The sequence below is a fragment of the Dunckerocampus dactyliophorus genome, chromosome 12 (assembly GCF_027744805.1).
Source record: "Dunckerocampus dactyliophorus isolate RoL2022-P2 chromosome 12, RoL_Ddac_1.1, whole genome shotgun sequence".
Lineage (NCBI taxonomy): Eukaryota > Metazoa > Chordata > Actinopteri > Syngnathiformes > Syngnathidae > Dunckerocampus > Dunckerocampus dactyliophorus.
In genome coordinates this window covers 7,632,096-7,659,522 of record NC_072830.1, presented here as the reverse complement: position 1 = coordinate 7,659,522, position 27,427 = coordinate 7,632,096, and the positions used below count along the sequence as shown (strand labels likewise).

General features: G+C 41.1%; 1 protein-coding gene across 11 annotated transcripts in view; it reads left to right on the top strand.

The window, feature by feature from the left end:
- kirrel3b (kirre like nephrin family adhesion molecule 3b) overlaps positions 1-27,427 on the top strand; it is a 242,843-nt gene that overhangs the window by 125,323 nt on the left and 90,093 nt on the right. For all 11 annotated transcript variants that reach the window (XM_054793825.1, XM_054793821.1, XM_054793827.1 and 8 more), the window contains exons 3-4: positions 16,155-16,304; positions 26,431-26,580. In XM_054793825.1, the coding sequence (XP_054649800.1) occupies positions 16,155-16,304; positions 26,431-26,580 (300 nt within the window). The remainder of the gene's footprint in view (positions 1-16,154; positions 16,305-26,430; positions 26,581-27,427) is intronic.

Genomic DNA, 27,427 nt, shown 5'->3' with positions numbered 1-27,427 from the left:
CCATCTCCGACGGAAGCAAATAGTTGAGGAGGATGAGAGGTAAATGGATGTCTCCACTGTAGGGAAGATGTCAGATGGGGTTTTTACGATGTGTCAAATAAAGCCTTGATGTTAATGGCAACACCATTCCTTCTCCGAGGAACATTTCAATTTGGTGCTCATTCGGGCGACATGAAAACATTTTTTTCTTAGACATTTGTGTGGTAGACAGTGAGCACTATTATCGTTTCAGAAGCTGCCTATTTACCTGCGTGCTGTCTGTCACTGACGCTTGCTTGTTCCCTGATCTTATGCATCATCATTAGCAACGCGTTTGACTCTGAGAAAAGCTTTGTTGATGTATTTCATAGCAGATAATTAGAAGACCATTAATCACTCCAAGTGGATAATTAGAATTCCAGCCCCGACTGTAGAACTGGGAGTATTAGCTGCTGCATCCCCTGAGAAAGGCTGCTTGGTAGCAGGGCCCTCATTCTTCTTTCAATCATCTGACTCTAATGCCTCTCATAAATTCTTTCACTCCCTCCATGGTACCCATCTTCCGACCTAACACTCCTGCGCCGCATCGTTGCCCATTAGGAAGAAAATGTGAGGCCCCTGTGTCAAAGTTTACGGTCAGCAGAATTACGGTTGCAATAGAAACATAGCAACAGCAAATATTAATATATAAATACATTTAAAAATTATTAAAACTATGTTAAAATAATTAAAACAACTGTTAAAATAATAACATAATAATATACAAATAATAATAATACATAAAAAGAAACAGCAGATAACAACAGGCATCCTTATCAGTTTCTTTGGCTTATTACTGCTGTTATGCAAGGTGGCAGTTATTGTTAATAACTGGTGGGGGGAGGGGGGGGGGGGCGCATATGGTGGACTTTGTGGGTTATTTTGAGTAATACTGTCATGGGAGGCCGTGGAACACGGCGAGTTTTTTAGGATCCCAAATGCAGACAAGGGAGGCAGAAAGTACAAAAGAACAATTTAATACACAAAAGAGTCCAAAGCAAAAATACAAAGTACAAATAAGGAAAATCCAACAAGGTAAGAGTCCATAACAAAAAACACTAACAGCAAAAGGCTGTTAGGAAAAAACTAGAAATAACAAAAATACACTGCAGGCAAACCTTACAGGAGAAGATCACAAACAAGGCTAGCAGGTAGGTACAGGTAAGCGGGGAGCCGGGGAGCCAGAGAGCAGGGTAAGGAGCAGGTACGGAGAGCAGGTTGTCAAGGAGTACAATCTGGCACCGGTCTGGAGTTTGGCTGGAGCTTAAGTAGGCCGGTGGTAATGAGCTGCAGGTGTGTGTAATTAGGGCTGGGTCATGTTCAGGGATGTGCTGCAACAAATAAACGACAGAGGGCAGCAAAGCAGAACACAGAACATGACAAATACATCATAAATAATAGACTTGAAATTGTCCATGGGTATGAATGTGAGTGTGAAAGGTGCCCTGCGATTGGCTGGCGACCAGTCCAGGGTGTTCGAGACCCACCACCACCACCAAATGGTGGGGGGAGCAATCACGTGAATTATATGACTCATCTTCAACGCGGAGGGAAATTTAGGCTTTGACATTTTGTCTTATTTTAAGTTGTTGTGTGTATTTCTATTGTGCAAGGTGGATGTTATCATTAATAACGTTGTGGATTATTTCTGGTCTTTATGTTTATTTGTGATTATTGGTGCTCATGTATTTTTTATTTGTTATGTAGAGGGTTGGCTCAATGCCCTTGTGGGCCGTACTGTGTATGTACCACCCTTGCTCGAAGTCAGTGGTTCTCAGTTATTTTCTTTCATGCCCTCACCGGGGCATTTCGTGCCCCCCGATTTGAAATACTACTGGGAAAATGATAATATCTGTTTATTTATCTGTACTGTACAGGCTGAACTTGAAACTGAAACCAGCGAAATGCAACAAAATGGAGAGCAGTGAAGCATACGCGCGTATTCAAGAGTCAAATTTCATGCTGAGTACGACAAATTCAGACACGTTGGCAGGTCTGCACTAATATTGAAAGTCCTCCCGGCCTCTCACGCTTGACAGTTCACCAGCCCCCCCCCCCCGAACCTCAGGGAAACCCACCCCAATATTTGAGAAGCTCTGCTCTAAGTCATCTGGGATTGGCCTCCTCCCTGACTTGACTGAGAACTTACTAGTCGATATGCTTTTTCCATGAGATCTGATCGATATCTTGTTTTGGTCACATTCAATGTATCAACGCGATCTTGTCAACCATACTGGTGGCAACTCAAGGGAGCTTTTTGTATCGGTAATAGAGATGCACTCCATTACAATACATGGCAGTCTATGTCATATTTGACTAAAAGCTTCTCAACGCTGCATCTATCAACGGAACTGTCTCACTCCTTTTGAAATGTTCATCATTCCTTAATGAGCATGATACATCCAAGTGTAGGACCGTCAAGGTCTTCTCTTGCACAAACATGCACCCACTGCTAATCATCAGGTGTGTTCAGTGTTTGCTCTGAGACAATAGCACTCATGGCCTTGAGGGCCGCAAACAAACCTCGGCACAAATACTCCAGCGGCAGAGAGGTTGGAGGCAATGAAGTGAAAGTTGACAAAGAAAGGATGCAAGGATGGAGTGGAAGAAACAGAAGGGACCTTTTTTCCTATTCAATCACAACCAATCTCCCAAACTCCTTCTCTTGCCCTCATTTGCATCTCTTTTATGTCTTCCCCATTATGCAAAAAGTGTACGCCTAAAAACAAGTAGTCCCATTTTGAAAAGTGAGTCGCTTCATTTCTCCACACTTTTTTTTAATCAATACCTACCAAGGGAGGCGGGTGATGTGGCTTCTATTTATGCTAACTAGAATGTATGAGCAGCTCCCTTTGAACAGTAGTTACCGTGGAGACCAACCCACACGGCTTGCACTAAGACAGTAATTGCAATCAGTGGTAAGACAATATTGTTTTACACAACATTAGGCTGTGTTCACACTTGGGTCCAGACCAAAAATGTAAGAAAAGATACTTGGTGCACATTTTGGTGCAGTTAGTTTCGCGCTCACACCGCTGTTTTTGTCGTGGGAGCAAAGACTCTGCAGCAAAGATATCATTGTGTGATAACTTGTAAAGCCCTTTTCTACATTCAAGGTCTTCAAAGCGCTTTACACTGTTACCACTTATACCTACTGATGTCGCAGCAACAGGAGCAACTCGGGGTTCAGTATCTTGCCAGAGGATACGTCGACATAGTCACTGTAGGACGGATCGAACCAGCAACCTTCAGGTTGGGAGACGACTCTACCACCTGAGCCAGGCCTAAAGAACATAAGCATAAAGTTAAAGTAAGCACTAGGTTGGGCAACTTCTGGGACCATATTTTGATTACCGAAAACCAGGACATTCTGAGATACTCAAATGATACTCGAAATGTCCTCAAAGTTGCCTTATAAGTAAAAAATATATATATAAATAAATTGAAAGTATAAGTCCTCAGTATGGATAGAAAATTGTTATTTTACAAAATAATGTGCATAACCAAAGACACAAATTCCAAAAAGAGAACATTCAAAAATGTGACCAACATTTTTGGGAAAAATTTGCCCTCTAAAGTCGTAAGAACTTGAACCGCCGTTGTGCATGACGTCCCCAATTTCACTTCAAGCGTCAGGGCAACGTTAATTCAAAAAGCCGAGCACACGGCGGCCTCTCAGGGATTACATCACATGCAGAAGTGTGCCCTACTGCTGCTCAATTTACTGGCCCAACAATGAAAACCAGGTCATTTTCATCATTCTAACCCCCCCCCCCCCCCAAAAAAAAAAAAAAAACAGTCCAGCGAGGACAGGACGTAAAAACAGGACATGACCAGGACGTTTGGTCATCCTAATATCATGTCACGTACTGTAATTCATATTTGTTATTGTTTATTACATTCTGCTGTATTTACCAGCTTTCGGTATATTTCAAGAAAAGCTTCAAAAATATACTTAAAGCAGCGCCGCTGAGACATGCACAAAGAGAAAGCACAGAGCAGAGAGCCACATTTCCATTGAATGTTCTCTTACATATTTTGTATTTCTTAGTGCTGTCATCTTTGGTCCGTGTAGCGTTCACATTGGAGTTCTAGTGAACGGAACCAAGTTCAGTTGCAAGTGGACTGACACCCATTTCTAAAGCAGCCCAGGGTGGAACACAGGGCTGGCTGAACCAAGCGGGTTACTTACACCAGTACTAGCAGAGTTCTGTTTAACTGAACCAAACTTACGGTATACAGTCATGGAAAAATTGATTAGACTAGCCTTGTTTCTGCAGTTTATTGATCCATTTTAATGCCTGGTACAGTTTATTTTAAGAGTTGATTTCTAGCAAATTCCATGGTTTTCTTGATACCAAAATCACTCAAGCTCTTACATGAATAGCTATAGCATTGCACTGCCAAAAAATGAGCTAATTCTGTTGTCATCGTTATATTTGTCCAAACGAAGGTACCTTTGGTTGTATCAGTAAGAAACTGAAGAAACAAGGGTGGTCTAATCGTTTTTTAATCATGACTGTATATCTGCGCTTGGTAGGTAGGTACAATTTGTTTGTTTCATGCTCAAATTCCAACGGATGCCTCCATGACCTCTGAACCAGAATCCAGGGGGCTGTCTGGGAAAAAAAAATGCAGCTTGAAGAGATGTAGTAATCAATTTGTTGCTCGTGATATTCCAGTCTCTGATGTCCGTGAAATCTCACTTCCTCTAGGCGCGTGGCTAATGATAAAGTGCATGCCTTGGAGGCCCTCCTGCTGTTGCCGTTTGTAATTTATCGAAGTCATCATTTGAGCCGATTCGTCTTGACTGTCATGCTCCGCTAATGCACAGTGTGAGAGATGGAATATAGACGACATCTTGCAGCAGCAGCAGCGCCCGTGTTTGTCTTCCCTGCTTTATGAATTTGCATCGCCGCAGACACATTTTGCTCCTAATGACAGGCGTCACATCCCAGATAGGCTTGTTTTGTTATCACTCCGCATACATACAATGTGTGTTTTACAAAGGGGACGGGCAGGAGGGAAGGGTTTGAACACTGCGATGAGAAAGATAAAGTCACTGCAACACACGTCTCCTCTAATGGGAGTGATAGGGCTTCATGAAATATTCATAATTGCTAGCCATTGTTGTTGCCAAATACAATGAGGAGCTCGCATTTTGATATTAATGAGCGTAACAAAAACCTAGTTTCAATGAAAGATCGGGCCTTGTTCCATATCACAGTTGGTGCTCAAACCTTGGCAAAAGAATGCATGGAACTTTCTCCAAGTCCAGCCTCAAATGGAAATGAATGCAATAGAAAAGAAACACTTTTATTAAATACCACATAGCACCTACAGCAGTTGGCAAATATTCAAAGCCTTGTCGGTCCTGTCTGTGTCTACACTCTGTGGCGGGTTGACATTTTTTGGTGTGTTCCCAGCAAAGGCAATTTATGTTTTGTCAGGCTTTCCAGCTTACTGGGTGCTCGGATGCCTGGTGCTTCATAGAATGTCCCATTCTAAAGGTTGGCCAAGGTACTGTTGAGCAGCTTAGTCATGCAGTGTAGGTGGACTGTATGTTTATTTTGCCAGGTGAGCCTGGTATCCTCCTCCTGTTCCAGTCCACCCAACAGTACATGGTTTAAAAGGGGATGGACAAAGAGGAAAGACAGAAAACGGTGACAGAGAATAGCATCGCTCACATTAATGTTCATTGGGAGTGGAGTCTGGATGGGGGATATTTGGGATGAGTAGAGAGGGACAAGGCACTTTATCGTCTGTGTAATGCTGGATGGGCCAGATAAGCATCAGGTGCAGGAATAGCAGGGATCTAGTACGAGCAGGTAGAAATAGGACAGTGAGACAAAGCAACAGGGAGTGCGAGCATCAACGTCATCGCTCGTTGTTACACAAACAGAGGGAGAGAGCAGAGCAGAGAGACAGCACTTCCAATGCATTTTCTCTTACATACAGGACACAGTGGAACCTCATTTATGGACAACGGAACGGAACGGAACCAGAAGTCATTGTTTTGCAGCAGTTGACTCTGTGGTTCTTTGCTAACGAACACAGTTCTGCCACAAGTCTCTGATTTTCATATTAATCATAATTATATACTGTAGATATGTAACCCGCCCTGTTTCGCACCTGCCCGCACCAGGGCTCGAAGACAGGACCTTGGTAATGGCAGGCGAGGCCGCTGACCACGCGACTAAAAGCCCAGACTGTCGGACGCGTGTTCAGCGCAGCTCTTGAGGCAGAGGGAGTGAGGTTTTACCAACGTACACTCGCACAGCCTCACAGGCTGGCATCCGTTACACATATACTGTAGATAGTGTAAAAAAAATAACATCATTTTTGACACTGTGTTGCTTTAACATTTGAGCTCAAGTGAACCAAATGCACCAGAGTTCACTTGCAAGGGGACCGAAACCCATCTCTCAAGCGGTCTCGGTCTGCTTGTTTGGTGCACACCAGGTTTCAGATGGTCGCGTTCCAACCGAACTGCAGTAGCAGAGCAAAAGCATCACTGAACCAAACATGACAAGTGTGAACACACCCATAAACCAACACTTAATAGTCGAGAACCATGTGCTCTTTCATGTGTGCTATATGTTCATACTGTATATTGTACGTAGAAAGGTGGTTCAGGAAGGTCAAACTCCCTTCAGTAATTTGATAGTTTGTTCAGATTTTTTTCCAAATTTGACCACTGACTCTCACACCAGTGCTGATTATACTGTTGATAGCTTGGCTGCACAATCAGAACTATTTGTGGAGCGCGAGCGTGGGGATGCATGCTGGATTTATGAGTGATCACTGTCTGGAGACAAGACAGGACAAGAATAGCCTATTTCCGCTACAGCGGAGAAGAAGAAAAGGTTGGGAAAAGGAAAGGCGACATATGAAATAATAGTCTGTCTCATAGGGAAGTATGCTTATTAGTTCCCTGTGAGAGGTATATTTTGTGGTTTAAACAAATGGACCTCCTGAGTTCCCCTGCTGAGAAAGATAATGATGTTTTTTTTTTTGTTTTTTAACAGATTAATCCTCCTGCCCTGCTGTTTATTTCTATAGGACTTCTATTTAAAATACACAGCAGAAAACAACCAAGTGGTGCCATCATGTAAATGATAGTCACAAGTGTCCAACGTCAATTCATTCTAAAGCCCTAACTCCAAAAGGGCCAGAGGGATAATAGTTTGTGATAATTATCTTGGGCTAAGCTTTAGTGTTGTGTGGCCACATGGCGCACAGACAGCATGCTGATTATGCTCTCTGAAGTGGCTTGGATGCGTGTGTGTGTGTGTGTGTGTGTGTGTGTCTGTGAGAGACCATAACAATAATTTCCAGGCCTGATGGATTGACCAAGCGATGAATTTGGGGTCAGTTAGCCTTGAGGAGAAAATAGCCTCAGAGTATGTGAAAATGTGCCAGCCAGTGCGATGGTAAACAAATTATCTGAAGTGAAACGACAACAACAGACGATGCAAAGTGCCGGCCTGCGTTGTGAATATGGGCCTGCTCACAGACTGGGGCCAGTTTGGAAGAACTGAGCGGCCGTTTGGCCTGGCTTTGCTCGATGCAAACATTTAATTGCATCCACTTTGGAATGTTTGACTGAAAAATCACATGAGTGGGGTGTGTCTCGTTTAAGAAATATCTCACCACCAGGACTAACCCAAGCAATGTTGACCCCGGGATCAGATCCTTCCATTGGCTATACTGGACTTTCATCTGCCAACTAAATATTTAACCTCATCTGCAGGGAGTGTAGGTAGATGCACGCCTATTCCCATTTTTTTCTTCACGGTAACTGAAATAGAAAGTGGCTGTGTTAGATATTATACAGTGTAATAGCTCAGTCACTCTAACAGTCAGTCTAATAACTTCTCATAGGGGTCTTCAGCACACTCACACTCACCTAGCACAATCAGAGTTGTGCAACACTTAAGATATGACTGGGAGACACACAATAGATACATTGTTCTCACTCACACCTCTCACTTTCACACAGACTTGGCTTTCGCTTTCCGGGCGCACAGGCTTAGAGAGGTGCGGAAAGTGCTGTATATACAGGTACTCTGTGTACTTTCATTCTGGGCTCTTTCCTCGATCTTCCGCATTGATAATGAGAGTCCAGCGCTCTGACCAAACATATTTGTCTTGTTTTTAATACAACTTGAAACTCTTAAAATTCAAAATTGTCCGATTATTGACTACAAAGAACCAGGACGAAAGGCTAAAGAGAAGAAATCATTACAGTCGGGTGGTTCTATCCGCAGGGGAAAACGAGTGGTGCAGCTATGAATCCAGCAGTGGGCACTGTCTAACAACGGGTGCGTCCATTAATTGAGATTTGTTAACATTCGCGAGGGAACTTGGGAATGTAACCCCTGCAAATAGCGGGGATCTACTCTACTGTATTGGTATAAAAAGACCCAAGATTTGTAAGATCTGTTTTTGAAAAAAAAGACAAAATCATTGACAATCATGTTTTCAATATTAGTAAAATAACTAGGGTTGTTCCGACACACCTTTTTCACTTGTGATGCGATACCACTATTGCAGCCTTCAATATTGGCATGATATGCAGCCTTGATATCGATCTGATATCATGGATCATGCATAGTCATGTGGGATGTGAGAAAAGGCTTGATCAAGTGATATTACACAAACAGAGAACAATGTACAGTAGTCGTCCCTCACTATATTGCTCTCTCAGTATATCGTGTTGTAAAACAAAAAAAATAATAATAAATGGTCGCTGGTTCGTGGTTGACTATGGCCTATTATTAGTTTAAAAAATATTGGAAGAAAAGTTATATGTAGTGTTCTGGTCACGAGGCATATGTAATGTTATAAGACATGACATTAGAGTATATTACTTTTCACACTGCATGGAGACTGGCTACTGAGCCAGCCGACATGCCATGGCCGAGAGTGAATGAAAAAAGGTTCTCCTCTCATTCCATGTGAAAGTGGTAAGTTTTTGGCGTCCTTTGTCCTTCTTCTCCAGTCCGAAACACTTTGTTAAGTTTAGAACTTGCTTTACTATGCTTGTCTTCATCTTATTTATTTATTACCATATTGATTACTATTATTATTGTTCTGTGATGCTTGTTTTTTATTTAGTATTATTTATTTGTTATTACACTGATTATTATATGGAATAATATTATATGGAATACAGGAAGTGAATAATATGTACTGCACAAGATGTGCAACGGATGGGGGGTAGGATTAAATAAGCTTTGCGTCTTCCTACTCGTTTTGGAACTGTGTGGAGCTGTGAATTGATTCATGAGATGTTTTCCATTGTAACCTGCATGCATATTCAAATTAAATTAAACCAAACCAAACCAAACCTGCAGTGATCCCGTAGCCTGCGCAATGTGATGTAAACAAAGAATAATAGGAGTGCAAAAGTGACTATAGGGTCTTATTTCATCTTTACAGGGCTCTAATAATGTTAAAAGACAAATTGAAAAAGTCAAGCAGGTTTTCTCTGCTCTAACTATGAATATATTCTGTTTATTAATATTGAGGTTCGAGGTGCTCATTCAAGCATTTAAACCCGACTCACCATCGACAGGGGCTCTCTCTTTTCTGTTATAGCTTATGACAATTTGCCGTCCCGTGTGATGCCACTTCATATGCGCATTGAGGTTTGTCGTATTAAACTTCCCCAGTTCTTGGCCAACACGGGAAACTTGTGCATTACAAGTTTTGTGCTCAGTTGCAACATCAGTTTAGTGTCACACGGCTGACATCACTTGTGCTCCTTGCTACTTTGTTAGCACACTAGCAAACGCTGTTGTTGTGATCACATGGGCTCTATCCAGTTGCTCCTGGATAGACGTGCTGGGCCGGACTCTAGAATCGCCCTGGAGTGCCAATATATGCAGGCCGATATGATCCGATATTGTTTTTGTATTGTTTTTTTGCTGATATCAAACCAATATCAGATCTCAACATCAGACCGGGACATCCCTAAAAATAACAACTTGCAGATTGCATTGTAAAAATATATTACAGTATATTTGATAACAGTGCTTCATTTACCACCAAATCCCAAATATAAGACAACCTGTTTTTTTTTTAGACTTCATTTCATCAAGGGCATAGAGATTTGACTTTGGAGCAAAGGAAAAAAAAGCTCATGTGCTCTTATATGAGTCGGTGTTTACAGAGTGGTGGGCAAAGCATACTGAGTGCAAGTGATACCAACTGGCCTTGGTCTGTCTAAGTATAGGAATGAAAGGGCCGAGAAAAAGACACCCAGACTAGCTATTCCCTATCGATGAAATATGGTGAAGTTCTGTTCAAATGGGTGCTAGACATTTCCTTTCTTCCCATCTATCTGACTGGTATGAATCCTTGTGTGAATGTTTGAATAATCATAATTCTAGAAAAACTTTGTGAAAATGTTTTTTTTCCCGCCTCCTGATAATAACGCTCATCAACACTCTAGTATTAAATCTGATACATAATGACTGTGTCGACCTCCTGCTGTCTGATTGTTTGCAGCATCTTGTTCTAATCTTCCAAGATTTAATCCGCAGTTACATCACAGCCACTTTTGAATACAAAGTCGCAACAAGAAGTTAGCTCTTCTGACCTTGACCCTCTTTTTGATTTTAAAGGTGGGGGGGATGCTTGTCAACACCTGCAGCTATCTTGGGGAAATGTGGGTGTCTGATGATGGCGGATAAGCTCCTATCAAGGATATGACAAAGCACAATGCATGATTTGGCAAATCCAAATTGCTGAGGAAAACATTTATCTGATAGTGTCACTAATCCGCTCCCTCCCCTCCCTGCGGGCGGTCTATGGGCACAGACATTCACTCTGTGACACCACTTGTAATCAAAACCCAATTGCAAATTGGCAGGCCTGAGCTTGGTTCTTTGTAACCTTCCCAAGGTAGTTATGTCATTGCACTTTCTACTGAACCAGTTTTTAGAAAACTTTGCTTAGGGGTGGGGGCAAGGGCTCGGGCATTATGCGGGTATCGATTCAGGTGTTCAATTTGGTGCTGATCCAAATTGGAATTGTTCAGCCTTGGCAGAGGTCTGCTCTAAGTTGTCGTTTGCTTTGTTATTCTGCTGAATTACACAAAACATTCTGAACCTATTTGTCTTAAAGTTGGTGGACGGACAGGACATGGGCTAAGGAGGCACTCATCAAATGTGAGTGCCAAAGAAAGATGCGGCTGTGGGGCCGCCAAGGCAACTTAGGGTATGACTACATGCAGGCATATGTAAGCGGTGGGTACTTAACTTGTTCAATGTAGTGCTGATCCGTCTCAGTAGTGTTTGTCTTACAGTGGAGGCCTGTGCTCCGCTGAGCGCCATTCACAATTTATTTTGTGAACAAACTCTTGAATAAACCCCATTAGGGTGCTTCATAAAGTGCTATGAATATGGATCTTGACCCCCTCCTCTGCAGTTGGTGTCAATTAAGAAGCTGGGAGGCTGTTAATGAATTCATAATCAGGCTTTGTTTGTTTGCCTTGAAAATATCTTGTGCATCCATGGTGTGAAGTGGGCATTATCCATCGTGCTTGACAGGAAATGAGTGACGTAAAACTGGATGTATATAAATCTCTTCACCCCGAATATGAGACTTTTTCAGACCTTTTTTCTAAGCAATATAGTGTAATCTTATATTTAGCAAAAAAGTACAACTTGCTGTCATCATGAAAATGTTACCCTGTTCCAGAGGGATGGAGCAAAGACAACTAAATTTGGCTTTAAATTTGCCTCGATAAACCCTAAAAGGTCATTGGGAAACTGTCTCCCTCAATTGTCAATTAATTGCTCCAAAAACGCTTTCATTTGCTCAGCAGTACAGTAATCCCTTGCCACTTCATGGTTTGAATATCACAGCTTTTTCAAAAATATATGAATTAATATATGCTGTTCACTGGTCACTAGGTGTCAGTAATGTTACATTGATGAGACAATAGCCATTGCAGGAAGTACAGAACAGGATGTTAGAAAACAACAAGCAACTCTCCCAATACTAACATGTGAGTCTATATTATGGTAATGGTTTTATGTATTTGAACATGCATACAAATTACATTGGAATGCATCGTATATTACAATTCACAGTTCCAAATGTCCAAAGGGAGTAGGAAGAAGCAAAGCTTATTTATTCCTACCTCCCATCTGTTTTACATCAATTGCAATACATATTATGTCTTATGTCTCATTTTCTCTTATTATGTCCACGATATTAGGTAATACGAGGGTAAAGATGACTATAGGGGTGTTATTTTATGTCTAGAGTTCTCTAATATTGTTAAAAAACACATTTAAAAGGTTCTAAACAGGTTTTTAAACAGGTTTTCAACATTCAATTTAAAAGATAGATAGATACTGCATGAATCTCCAAGAGAAATTCATGTTTTGGGGGACGAATGATCTGCTCAGTCTTTCGGTGGAGCAGGGCAGTGATAGTAATCTGCCACTGAAACTGCTCTTCTGTCGGGAGATGATGCTGTGCATTGGATGATGCTGGTTGTCTATGATGGATGTCAGGCTGTCCAGCTCAGTGCCAATGACAGATTACTGGCGTTCCAGATACAAGACAAAACTACATTTACCCCGTTGTTAAGGACGCTGCAATATTTTACTCCATAGTCTCCACTTTGCTGCTGCGCCCTATTTTTTTGGTTACCCTCAGTCTCTTTTTGGATACAACTTAATAAACAAGGCGATGGAGAATGTTCTAGTGGGGTGCCTCGAGTGCACTTTGAGCATCAGCATATTGTCTTGCCAAATGCGTGTCTGTGTGGACACCTTTTCAAACATACAGAACTGGAGAGGTCATGCTTATTCAGAATGGGGTGATTCTAAGGCAAATGTGCTGCCAGTGGCAAGATTTCTCTAAATCAGCTAAAGCACAAAAGCCAACAGTGATCAAGTACAAGATAGTGCTCATAATTCCTCCTCTAAAGCTCGCTATATGCTGACTGGCTGCAAGGCAAGTTGCTCATGAACAAAGCTGTTGAGGTTTGAAGGGCACAGGGAATAGTTATAATGCATCTCACTTTGCCATCATACATGAAGCACACACGTATACAGTACGATAAAAGGCACAATAGCGCCGAGGTATAGCACAGTGTATTTTCTATAGCTGCATCGTAGGCATGACAAGCGCCTCGAATGGCCCGAGTACATGAATCAATGTGAAAACTTTTTGTCTATCCCTTTGAAAGGTTTTAAAGACGGGACAACAAAGCCAATTCCTGGTCTGCACTATGATAAAGCAATTTACTATGATTCCAAATAAAGCGTATTACATACAAAAAGATAAAGGCGCAAGACATAAAAACACTTGTTTGGTTCTGTGATGTCTTTTGTTTTCATCTTATTATAGTAATTCACTACCAGTGTTTTCTGCTTTCATCTTTTTTTATTTTGAAAACAACGTGCATGCATGCAGACCCGTTGAAGCTTATTAGGAGGATCGTGCCTGTTTGCATAGGCATGTGTTTGTGTTGCACATAACAGGGAGAGGGTTATTGAGGTTTCAAGTCTACAAAATAACACAATAACACACTTTCACATCTTCACGGCAGGGTGAATGCAATAAATAAACTTTACATGTAACCTTAGGGTAGTAGTTTTTGTTTACAATATACAATGAACTCTTTCGTTAATGAAACCTCAGGTAAAGAAATGTAAGACACTCAATAAGACAAAATATTAAAATAGGTACTGTAAATTATCCCAGCGGTTATTTATTTTTGTAGACCACGCACCCGTGACTGTAGGAAACTCTGGTTAACTGAATAGAGAGATAAACTAGCGATATTATGCAAAGTTAAACTTTTACAATGGAGCACCTCGCCAAAGGCTTTGTGTTCCTTTCAGGTACTTCCAACAAAGGAGCGGGGCCAGCTATGCAGAGGCAGCTGTGGTGTATTCTGGGACTTAGTGGTATCCATGGTAACATGTATATGTACATAACATGACATAACATAACAACATAACCAGGGCTCTATGAAATCCGTTTTATTTTTTCCCAAATTACGTTTTTTTCTGTTTTAATAGTTTAGAATTCCATTTTTTACATTGTACACTTATTTTTACCAGCACAGCATGTGTGCTTTAAGATAGATAGGGTTAGATCATGTCCGTTAATTAACTGCAAAAATCCTTATTTATTTATGCAATACATCAATGGACAATTTTGCCCAGTCATTGAGAAATGGATGTAGCCTGGCTAACTTTTCTAATGAGATCCCAGCCTCTGCACACATTGCTACAAAATCTTCAACAAACTGTAATGGCCGTGCTTGTGATAAAGGAAGATGTAGTCACAGATGCAATTCCAACAGCGTATGTAAGATATTTCTTATTTTGTTTACTTAGTTAGACGACATGGGGCAAACTGCGCTCTTGTTTTGAAGGCCGGAAGTGTGTTCTGTGCGTGTTGAGAATGACGTAAGACGTAAGACGAGCTGGGTACAAGAATACACGTGCTTCTCGTCTTTTTTCACTGATAACGTGCACGTCGTCACTGATCATTGTGAAACGCTCCTTACATGAAAGCGGTAAAACACAACGTGGTGAAAATATACTCATCCAGCCCGAGTCGCACACACACAACCACACTAGCCAACAACATGCTAAACTAAGCTAACCCCGCTAACTTCCATTCATGCTCCGTAAGATGGAGGTTTAGTGTTCGATCGCAACGACTGAGCGGTCCACCGAGTTAATACTTCCCCACACGAACCTTCCTTCTCCTCACGATGACACCATTTCATTCACATTATGTCAATTCCTGCAAGATTCCGCCTTTAACAGTAAATTCCGTTTTTATTGGCCAATTCCGCGATTCCGGAAATCATAGGCCCCTACATTACACTTAGAATTGTACCAGTCCACCTGGAATTCTTTGACATATTTTAGCTGTAAAAATGTTATACAATTTGCTGCATTTGCTTGAAGGTTGCTTTCCAAAATTCAGAATGTTGAAAGGTTTTAAGGTTAAAACACCCCAAATGTACATGAATAAAGAATGTGTGATTTATAATATGAACTATAAACATATATAAAACATTGACTATCAGGAGTATGTGAACATCCCTTCTTGCTTATTTCCCAGACAACCGCCTCGACATGTTTTGCAAAACTGCGTCAAACAATACGGTGAAACACACCCAGAAAATATAGCATATCACTTTTCTCAAGATGCTCTTCACACAGACCCCCGCCCACTCTGCTTCCTATCAAAGCCTCGTCTTCCTGGAGATGCTGCGACGCAGTCCCTATGATTACCGTAATGACCCGTATATGACTAGAAAGCACAGTTGCATAGAAACCACTGGAATAATTTTGATAGTTCAAGAGTTATGGTAATTTCAAAATAGCATTGCAAATCCTTTTGCCGGCGGGCCAGATTAAAAAGCTTAACGGGCTGTATATGGCCCATGGGCCGTAATTTGCCGATGTCTGCTCTATACTGTAGTATCTCATCGTGTGTGAATGGGGAGGCATTGTTTTGATAGGCAGCTTGTCTATAACACCGCCACCCTTCCATCCCCTCTACCCTTCTCCACCACACTGGTCTCCATTAACACACACCTTTGCCTCTAATGGAGTTCAGTGCACACCACTTTCCGCCTGAATACGCAGCAGAGGAGTGCGGCTAATAGCAGTTGCGCTGCCGGAGTACGCGGCTGCGAGCTGCGAGAGTTAATGTATGCCGCTCTAGAGCACGAGATGGTGTTATCTGCAGCATGCACAGAAGCCCAGCCCGGCGGTATGAGGACATCCTTCATAAATGAACCAATCTGAGCGGGAACAGCTGTCTCTGAGCCTGTAACTTCAGCGCTGACATCACGCTGACACCTTGGATGCGTGTATCTTTGCATGGTGAATAGGAATAGAAGACATTTGTAGCTCTCCCTTTAGACTTGGTTGAACATGCATCTGACAAGTGGCTGGTTGACATTTGGTAGAAATCGGCATATGGTGCACTTCCCATTCATTTTACACCCTTCATGCCGCACGCCTCAGTTACCGACAGCAAGCATTTGGGGGGGGGAAATAAACTGCTTGGTTTTCTCCTATTTGTATTGAAATGTTAAAATGCTTAAACTGTTCTCTCTTCTTTAATCGTTCCTACAGGTGCAGAGGCCATGTTTTCTCAGCAGCCACAGGACTTAGTGGTAGTGGCTGGCCAACCTGTGACCTTACCATGCTCCATCCCTGGTTACCATGGTGTTGTACTGTGGATCAAAGATGGCCTGGCACTCGGAGTTGGCAGGGACCTCTCAGGTAAGGAACAATTATGTTTTGTCGGCCTACGTTTGTTGATTTGACTACGTGAGCAGTCATTCCGAGCTAAATTCCAGAGGAATTACTATGAATTAAATAATTTGTTTTTGGGTCAAGCTGTCGCCATCATAATAGAAGCGGCAACGCTTCATTAACTACAAACAAGTAACAATCCAAGTCAAGTTTTAAGTTTTTTGCTTAAAGAGGCATGTGGTATCCTATAATGCAATAAAAATATAAATAATGACTCACTGTGGAGACAGTGTTGCTGAAGGAGATTAAATTTGATGCATAACTATTTTACACTTTTGTAAGTTATACAAGTATAAAAATACATGTGATACCATCCACCCATCCATTTTCTATGCCGCTTGTCCTCACTAGGGTTGCAAGGGTATGCTGGAGCCTATTCCAGCTGACTTTGGGCCAATCGCAGGGCACATATAGACAAACAACCATTCACACTCCCATTCATTCCTATGGACAATTTAGAGTCTCCAATTAACCTGCATATGCATATTTTTTGGAATATGGGAAGCCGAACGCACCGCACCCACGGGGAGAACTTGCAAAGCCCACACAGAGATGCCCAAACGGGGAATCAAACACAGATCTTCCCGATCTCCTGACTATGTGGCCAACATGCTAACCAGTAGGCCACCAATGCGGTGACATGCGATATAATAAAATAAAATAATGAGTCACGGGCCTTTAGAAAAGTGGCAAGGGAGTTTTGCTGAAGGAGATTCATCGTGATTCATCGTGATGCTTCCACATTTATAACTTATACATGTCTATCAAGACACATAATACAATACAATTAAATAAAACTAAATTAAATAATTACTCACTTGCCTATGGAACAGTGAAGAGAGAGTGTTGCTAAAGGAGGTTCATCTTGATGCATTACTCTTTTAAACATTTATAACTCTTAAGTCTAAAAAGACACGTGATACAGCCATCCATCCATCTTCCTCCGCTTATCCAAGGTCAGGTCGTAGGGGCAGCAGCTTAAGCAGGGAAGCCCAGACTTCCCCCTCCCCAGCTACTTTGTCGACCTCCTTCTGGCGGATCCCGAGGTGTTCACAGGTCAGTTGAGAGGCGTAGTCTCTCCAACGTGTCCTGGGTCTTCCCCGAGGCCTTCTACTGGTCGGACGTGCCCTGAATTCCTCCCCAAAGATGCGTCCAGGAGGCATCCTGACCAGATGCCCAAGCCACCTCATCTGGCTTCTCTCAATGCGGAGCAGCAGCGGTTGGACCCGAGTTACTCCGGGATGACAGTGCTTCTCACCTTATCTCTAAGGGAGAGACGAGTCACCCTACGGAGAAAACTCATTTGGGCCGCTTGTACCCACGATCTTGTCCTTTCCGTCGCTACCCAAACTTCATGACCACAGGTGCGAGTAGGAACGTAGCTCGACTCAGCTCCCTCTTCACCACAATGGACCAATGCAGAGTCCACATCACTGCCGCCTGTCGATCTCGCGTTCAATCCTTCCCTCACTCGTGAACAAGACCCCAAGGTACTTAAACTCCTCCACTTGGGGCAGGATCTCATCCCCGACCTGAAGATGGCACTCCACCCTTTTCCGAACGAGAACCCTGGACTCGGACTTGGAGGTGCTGATTCTCATCCCACGTGACACAATACAATGAAATAAAACTTCAATAATGACTCCCACGCTTTTGGGAAAGAGGGGGTGCTGCTGCATCTTCATGCATAACTCTTTTCCACATTTGTAACTTAAGTCTAAAACGTGGTGCAATTAAATTCAACGAAATGAAACATTTAGGAAGCATGAAGACAAAACACGTGATTTTCTGGAGTACTTCTTTTTGGCGTCATCCATAGTGGTCATGAGACCCAACAAAGTCTCGGGATGTATTTGTCCACAAAATTGCATTCTAATCGAGGGGCATTCGAGTTAGATGTTCCGCTATATCAGTCATGACACCACATGTGTATTAATAAATCAAATACTCATCACTGCCTCCCTCATTATGCTTGACCTAAATCTGTCTAATATTTGACAGAGAAGCTTCAAAATCACAATCAAAACTCCACTCCTATTGACGAGATGACACCCTACAATTCATCTGCTTGCAATACTTGCTTAATTTAGTTATCTGACCGCTTTGTCGCCATTCATCAAGGATTTATGCCGATTTGGCCTTGATTGATTGATTGATTGCAGGAATAAACATCTGCAACCATTTGGAGCAATGCCATTATGAGCGAGAATATCCATAAACAGCATTGGAATGAATACCCAGACCATTTAACACATTGTTTATTAATGAAATTGCTTCAAATTTGAGATGAAATTGAATCTGTCAACACTCTCGACACAGCATGGCACGCCACTCAGCGGGCGCATAGTTAGTATTTGAAGTTGGCTAATTAGTGGTGCTCGTCAGCTATGACTACTCCATGCATAATGACAAGCATGATGACATGCATGGAAGTTCTATTAAAAAATAGTGCAAAATTAGTGCAGATCTGCTTCTGGTGATCAGGATCAGTTAAATGATGGCGTACGTGGGCCACCTTTAGGAACACAAAAATCCTAGATTTTGAGATTAAAGTCATCATTTGCCACATTTTGCGAAAGAAAAGCCAAGAAAAACCCTACATTTTGAAATAAAAAAAATAAAGTGGATGGATGGCTTATAATATTTTTAACTTATTCCTATAAAATTACAACTATGTTTTATGCATTTACAAATGTAATCTGTATGTCTAGGGTCCCGCCCTTGTTTATGTTATTTGTTGATATTTGATCTGTCACAAAAGCCAAAAATTCCCTGTCAAATTGGTAATTATGCTTGAAATCTTTTCAGAAAAAGCTCGTTTTTACGTTTTTCTAGCCGGGAACTGAAACTTACCTACAGTATGTTCTACTGCTGATTACTAAAGAACGGAAAAAGGTAGATTTTTTTTTTTTTTTTTTCTGATGGGTCTACTAACCTTTCTTTTGGTAGGCTCCATGTTTATATTGCCATAGAACACGGTATTCTGTGTGCCTTGAAAGATCAGTCAATATCAGCTAAAACAGCCGGTACTGAAAGGGTTGTCTTTTGAAAAATGGCTGGGATTTAATGAGTTAATTGATTTAAAAAAAAAAATCTTCAATCTTATTTATTTAGTAAGGAAATATAGAAGGAACAAGAGACCAGTTGAAAGTTACATCACAAAAAATTGCAAGGGATATTTCCTTTATGAACTCATCAAAACCATACAAGGTCTTACATAAGGTGAAATTGCTCCCTGCCTGGAGAAGATAGCTCACCCAAAATATTCTATGCTGCAGATCGAGCGCCTTGTATTGAGCCGGATGACAATTTCTAGAAATAAAGAGAAGCGCAGCTGTCCTTTTTATCGCTCCTGCCTCCATAGACTGACAGGCAAGGCACGGCGCCATAAAAGAGTAATGGTACATCTAGTTGAAGATGTACACGCTGAAAGGAAAAGTGACAGCTGTATACATTTATAAAAAAATAAATAAATAAAAAAAAGCGACTCAAATGTTGCATGCAGCATCTCAATGATATACGTCTGCTCAGCTATTCAAGCGGCTGAGGCAAGCGATGGCGTGCTCCGTCTGCCGCCATTGGCCTCCATTCACAGGTTTGGGTGATTAGAATGGGACAAATCAACAGCATGCAGCAGTGGAAACAAACAAAAAAGCAAAGCATTTCTCCCAATTCTGCCTATACCCTCTTTGAAAGTGAAGTAGGCCCTCAGAAAATAGCAATCAGTGTCATAAATATGCATGATTTGGCGCACGTTTCCTTTTGTGATGATGATTGTGGCTGCAAACAAAGCGGCTCCAAATTAATTCTTAGTTGCAGCGCGAGCGTACAAGACGGAGGCTTGAAGTGTTTGTGTGCACGATGTGCTCGGCGTGAATCATAAACAGGATGTGACAGTTGGTGGACGTTCATCAGCGTGTCTGTGTGTGTGTGTGTGTGTGTGTGTGTGCGTGTGTGTCTGTTTGCTTTCATGCACCAGTCACCTGTTTCCATTCCCTTGTGATTACATTGTGTGAAACATGTTCTAGGTGAAAGCTATAAATCATTAGGCCATGCCTCACGTGTGTGTTTGCTTACACACACGCACGCACACGCACACGCACATGCACACAAACGCGCACACATATCATTGATCCAGCCTCAAGACAAATCCATTCCCTGTTAATGGATTCATTACTCCTTAATGGGCCTATTTTACATTGTTTGGTTTGGGTACCACATTACGACTCTTGAAATTTCGCTGACTACTAAGATCAATGTTCCTACGTGCCAACACTATATGTGTACATCATCATCATCATCGTCTATCACCGCGTGCACAAGGACCATTTTAGTCATGTCTTTTATATGAGGGGTGGGGGGCGGGGGGAGACATTAGATGATGTTTGTTTGGTTTGCTTTCCGCCTAAAATGCAAATGAGCCTCCCTTTTGGAGACGGATAATGTAGAGAGATTTAATTAGACAGCCACAGGCGCAGATTACATGATTGGACAAATTAAAGTTGAGCAGGATCCGTTCAGTGATGCTGGAATGTTTCTTATTTTAACGTTCCGTGTTGGGAATGAGCCTTCTTTCAGGGAAAGTGTCACAAAAAACCCAAAGAGAAAGCAACGAAATTGGATCTAATGGGCTACATTGACATCTCGCACTATGTTAAAAATATAAGACGTATTATTTGGTCAGACACCATATTTATTGGCTTTTAAGACCTTTGAGAGTGGGCAACCCGCTGTATTTTATTTGATATTGACTCGGGTAGGCGACAACCCTGCATGAAATACAGTACAACTGAATATAAATATTTCAAATCATGCTTTCAACAAATGGTGATGACTGCGTCATTGATCACCATTATCTTCAAATTAGTATCGCAAGTCTTCTGTTGTTTCTTAACTTGCTAACAATGTCGGAAACACTGGCGTGTGGGAATGACAGGAAGGAAATCTCTTGACACGCTTGGAAGAAGTCGTCCTGCGCCAACCTGTCGGCTTGCATGTGTAAATCTGTAACGATAAGACAACCAACCAGTCTTTTTCAGACGTTTTCGAGGGAAAAATGTCGCCTTACTGCATAAACCCGCATTCCAAATGTATCATCAGTCACCACGTGTGCAAGGACGATTTTTGTTATACTGACAACATTTCTGATTTTATGAGCGGCGAGGAAAAGAAGACATTAGATTATGTTTTTCTGTTGGTTTGCTTTTGCTTTTAAATTACAAATGAGAAGGAGTTCATATCGGTATCAGTTTTTCGACTGTTAATGATACAGCCGCGTGAGTGGTGACGTCGCCATGCCTGCAGTCTGAAATGATTCCCAATTTGCGCGTTCTGATTGTACATATGCAGTTTGCAAAGACTGTAAAGTGCTGTGAGGGGCGAATAAAGCGTTTCAGGAAGAATCATGTGGAGTCGCATGCACTGATTGTATTAGTCCAGAGTTTCATGCTTTACTTTGTTCTTATACGGATGTTTGTGTCACATCGAAATGTGCAGCTTTCCAAATTGTATCCTTAGCCTCGTAACTTATTTCATTTTTGTGAGTTTATGAAGACTAACCTGTTTTACTTGTTGGTAGTAGGAGAACATGTTATTTTAGTTCAGTATTGGCCCTGATTCTTTTTTTTAATAAGTTTTCTCCATGTCTTATTTTGGGTGTTTATGCATCCTGTGGCATCACAATAAAACAGGGGTGTCCAAGCTTTTTCCAGCAAGGGCCACATACTGAAAAATGAAAGGATGCAAGGGCCACTTTGATATTTTGTAAAGCGTATTAGTACTTAGATCTCTCTCCCACATTTTCCAAATGTTTCAAATTTCTTGTTAAATAATCTTCCTAAATTTTCCTCTCGTATTATTATGACTTTATTTGCATAATATCCATCCGTGTTCGATACCGCTTGTCCTCACTTGGCTCGCAGGGGTATGCTGGAGCCTATCCCAGCTGACTTTGGGCAAGAGGCACAGTACACCCTGGCCTGGTCGCCAGCCAATCACAAGACATATTCGCATAATATTTTGATTATATTCCCACAGTAAATTCTAACCTTTTCCCCAGAATTAAACATTTCTTTATTTTTTTTTTCTCATAATCTTACCACTTTTTTAAAAAAGCGTATTTTTTACTAAAATGACATTTTTCACAAGTTTATTCTCGGAAAATTGCTCCTTTTCTGTTAGAATATGACTTTTTTTTTTTCTCTTAATAGTATTACTTTATTCTCGTAACATTAAAGCTGTTAAATTTAAACTTTCTTTGAAAAATATATCTTATTTTTTCTTTAATATTTCAACTTTATGCTACCGGATGACGTTGTTTTTCCTCATTATATGATGTTATTCTTGTAAAATGATCACTTTTTCTCATTAGATTACAACTTTTTGACTTTATTTTCGAGAAGTTATTGCTTATTTTTCAATGTTTTTTTTTTATTATTTTTTTTTTTTTAGTCTTGTTAAATTATATTTTTGAATGTTCTCCCGGCCAATAAACAAACCCCTACGGTAAAAGAAGCATAATCATTCATGACACCAGATGTGACCTGACGTTAGCTTGCGGGAAGAGCTGCTGCCAATATCGGTATCGGTTGGTATCAGCAATGAAGCGTTGGACAGTATCGGTAAGAAAGCCAATATCAAGCCTCTCAACAAATGAGCTCCCCTCTTGTAGGCGGATAATGTGGAGAGATTTAATTAGACAGCCACAGGCACTGATTAGGGCAGGGGTTGGGAACCTTTTTGGCTAAAAGAGCCACATATTTTAAAATGTATTTCCGTGAGAGCCATATCATTTTTTTTAACAGTGAATACAACTAAATGTGTGCATTTTTAAGCAAAAACAACAATTTTACAATATAATTCGTCTCTGAATTGGATGTGTTAAAATGCATGAGAAAGTTTTGTATTTTGAACGTTATTTTTAACACTGATTTCTGTCATGTTTTACTATAAAATTATATTCTAACTTTCCCATCCCAATGAGAGCGGGCATTGTAAGTGTCGATGCTCTTTCTTTGCTGCTGTTGACGGAAGTAGCTCCTACGGGCTACGTCAAATTGGTGCGCCTTGGGAAAAAGTTTCGGTCATGTTTTAAATCATCAAAATACAAAATACTGTAAGTATTACACGTTATCATCAATGTACTTCTTAATGCATGACCACAGAATGGATATAAAATGATAAAAACCTTGTTAGAGGTGTTTTTAGACGGCTTGAGAGTTGAAATAGGTACCTCCCATAGCGTGCAAAGTTAGCTGGCTCATACGAACTCTCGTTCTCTCATTAGCACGCACAGAAAAGGGGAATAAATATGTGTTCATGTTTCACATAAGGATTGTGGATGATGGGTAAAATTCCCAAAAAAGTGCAGCTTTCCTTTGACATCCTTGGGGAGACTTCCCCTCCTGATCATTGAGTGACAGGAAGAAAAGCTCTTGGCCCCACCTGTTGCTTTGCATGTATAAACCTCTCAATAAACATAAGATGAGCCGTCTTTAATTGAATAAACCAACATTCAAGGCTGAGTTCAGCATACAGGATGCGCTCTCTGCAGTCCCTGAATGGGAGTCTACTAAATGTATATCACTGTGATTATGTCATGATCATTACCCTTGTGATCCGCAATGTCATCACGGCGTTGAATCTCATCAATGAACATCCAGTAAAATTGAAGCAGAATGGTCATCCGGGTGACCTTGCGCACATAATGATGTGTCTGCTATTTCAGGCACTTCTCAAGCAAAAGCAACATGTCTTTCCCCGTCAGTGATTATTAATATTATTAATTGAAGCTTTTAAAATGAGATGGGTCCACATTAAACCCTTTTACTTTTACAGCCCGCTTTAATGCGCTAGCTCACTCAGTGTAGGGCACATTGTCACCAAATTTAAGGATAGAAGACGTTATCACCTTCAGTCTCACATATTTTTTTGCTTTGGTGATAATCTCCCTAGCTTTAATGTTGATGTGTTCCTTTGTCCTTCGCACTCCCACTTGTTTGAACCCTTAAGATTAAATGCAGAAATGAAATGCAGAGAGTGGCTTAATCGGCTATAACTCACCGCACCAGCATAAAACCAAGCCTGCTTCATGCTCTATTAAAGACAACTGGATTCAATGAACCAAGCGTCAGTAAGTGGACTTTGGGCAGACTGCTTTTGCAGTAGAAAAATTCAAGGACTTGCTATGGCAATGTACAGTTTCTGAACGAACAGTATATCCCCAGACTGTAAAGAACTTTACAGTGAAAAACGGAGGTGTTGTGGGGTCTTTGTGGCCGACACGAGTTATCAGGTAGCACTGCAGTTACTGAAAAATCTATATTTCACCAGCATTTGGCGGATTGATACTTATAGAGCTTTTGGGAAAGAAGGAAGTGAAAAATATGATTATAGTGTTTCTTTGCAAAGCTGCTCTAAGGCTGGCTAGTGTAACAATTCACATATTGTCTCCCATGTGGCTTTTAAATGCCGATAAAAATATGAATAGCTTATCTGACAAGGTGAAATTGGAGCTCTATGTGTGGAGTTTGTATGTTCTCCCCGTGCGTGCGTGGCTTTTCTCCGGGTCCTCCAGTTTCCTCCCAAATTCCAAAAACATGCATGTAGAGTATGTTAATTGGCGACTCTAAATTGTCCAAAGGTATGAATGTGAGGGTGAATGGTTGTTTGTCGGTATGTGCCCTGCGATTGGCTGGCGACCAGTCCAGGGTGTACCCCGCCACTTGCCCAAAGTCAGCTGAGATAGGCTCCAGCATGCCCACAACTCTCGTGAGGATAAGCAGTATAGAAGATGGATGGATGGACGGTATTGAAGTATTTCTTGCCACATTATGTTGTATGTTTTTAATGTGGGATTTCCAACTCATTTTGTCGCCTATTGTCACACCTGTCAATGTCTACACGGTCTATTTGTATTTGTGCATGAGTATCCTTTCTGCTCTTACCAAATAACATGATGTTAGTTTTACTGAGGTTTAGGGATAATCTGTTTTTATCAGAGCATCTTTTTAGTCTGTGACTTTTTTTATTAGCTCTTCTCCAGAGCGAAATGTATCGTCTGGAGATAATACTAGCTTTAGGCCTTTTGTGACTTTACAGATGTCATGTATATATAAGTTGAACAGTTTTGGTCTCAGTATTGACCCCTGGGGGACACTGCACAAAATGTTTAGCTTGCCAATGCATATTCTCCGTGCGTCACGTGTTGCTTCCTCTTTGCCAAGTAGCTTTTTACCCAGTTCAAAACTAACCCTCCGATTCCATACCGTTAATTTAGATATTGTGTTTAATTGTATCAAATGCTTTTGTTAAATCCGTAAATACTGCAGCTGTGCACTCTCTGCTGTCTTCAGCGTTGGTCATTTCCTTGTTTATTTCAATTAATGCCATGGAAGTAGAAGTATTTGCTGTGTATCTTTATTGGCTGTCCGTGAGTAATGCATTCTTATTCATGAATGTATATAACCTGTTGTTGAACTGCTTTTCAATGTGAGATAATAGACTGAATCTAAAGGTGTAATTATTATATCTAACACCACATAGTCTGAGATGTCGTTTTTATGAACATATCTACTCATCATATCTGTCCTCAGTAATTAGAGAAACGGAAATACATCTGAGGGGACAGGCAATTCCAGAAGTATTAGAAAGAGCTGAAACATACTCTTTGTTGGGCTTATTCACCCCAGTGGAGGGATGCACTCGGCAACGCACTCTCAATGCATATTTCAATATTAGTTAGGGGGATATCTCAAAGCCGTTGGGCTTGACTTGTGCTAAATGTACGTCTCGTGGATATCCCCCGTGCTTTCCTGCATTATTAAACTACAAATCATTGGACTGAGCAATGTGCAAGCAAGTGGAATTCAACTCTTTGTGGTTGCAGCAAAGCATCTGTCTTCTTTCAGCACCTCTACACCTCATTAACACTGCCAGCAGTGCTATAAAAACCTGTATGCATTGTGACTATATTAACACAATTAACCCACAACAAACAGTTCTGTCTGAGTTTTCTATGCAAATCTTCTGCCTTCATGTATTTGACTTTCAGGGTGTTTGAAGTGTGCACATGTACTGTATGTTTGTGCTGCAGGCTATCCCCGTTACACAGTGATTGGCGACCACGGCTCAGGAGAACATCATTTGCGAATCCAGCGCGTGGAGCTGATGGACGACGCTGTGTTCGAGTGCCAGGCGGTCCAGGCTGCCATGAGATCCCGGCCTGCCCGCCTCACTGTGCTCGGTAAGTCTGCATTAAACATGCAACACAGTGGAATACATGGTGCATTTATGGTCTACAAAACCAAGTCGTTAACAGCGCTTCCAATTAGCTCCAGGTCAAAAAACATTGGAATTAACGGCTGTGGCTGTAGGCAACCTCCTGTATTTTATTTTGTTTTTATTATCTCCACAAGATGGCATTAGCTTAGAGGTAAATAAACACCCTGGTGATAATTGGAGTCAGGGGAGGTTGATTAAAAAAATAAATGAATAAAATGAAATTGAAAATTAAAAAAAATAGTAAAATAAAAATTATATATATTTAACAAAAATGAAATATATTTTTAAATGTAAATTAATAATAGAATTTAAAAAATATTGGACTGAGCAATGTGCAAGCAAATGGAATTAGTACATTTGTATATATTTGTATATGATAAATATAAAATTCAAATAACAAACAATTTTTTAAAATGTATGGGAATGAGAAGAATTAAAAAAAATAAAGGTTAACAAACGTGAAATATTTTCTTCTTTTTTTTCTTATTCTCTAAAATTTAGAGGATAGTTTCAGAGCTTCGTTGGACAACGTTAAGCTGCGCTGTGCCTCGGTGCCTCCATTCATAAGTCCGTGCTTGATAAAGTCTGGGTTGTATTTCCGGAAAAATGTTGCCTTTTGAGGGGATTCGTCCTTAGTTTCATCTTGATTTTTTTCTTTTTAAAACTTCTCCATCACTTAATTGCTAGTTCAGTGTCTTCTTCTGCCCTCGAGTTTCCGTAACAAGTGACTGATGTATTACTCCCACCGGTGGTGGGAGGCGGTATTGCAACTGACTGTCTCACAGATAACAGCCCTTATATACAGTCAT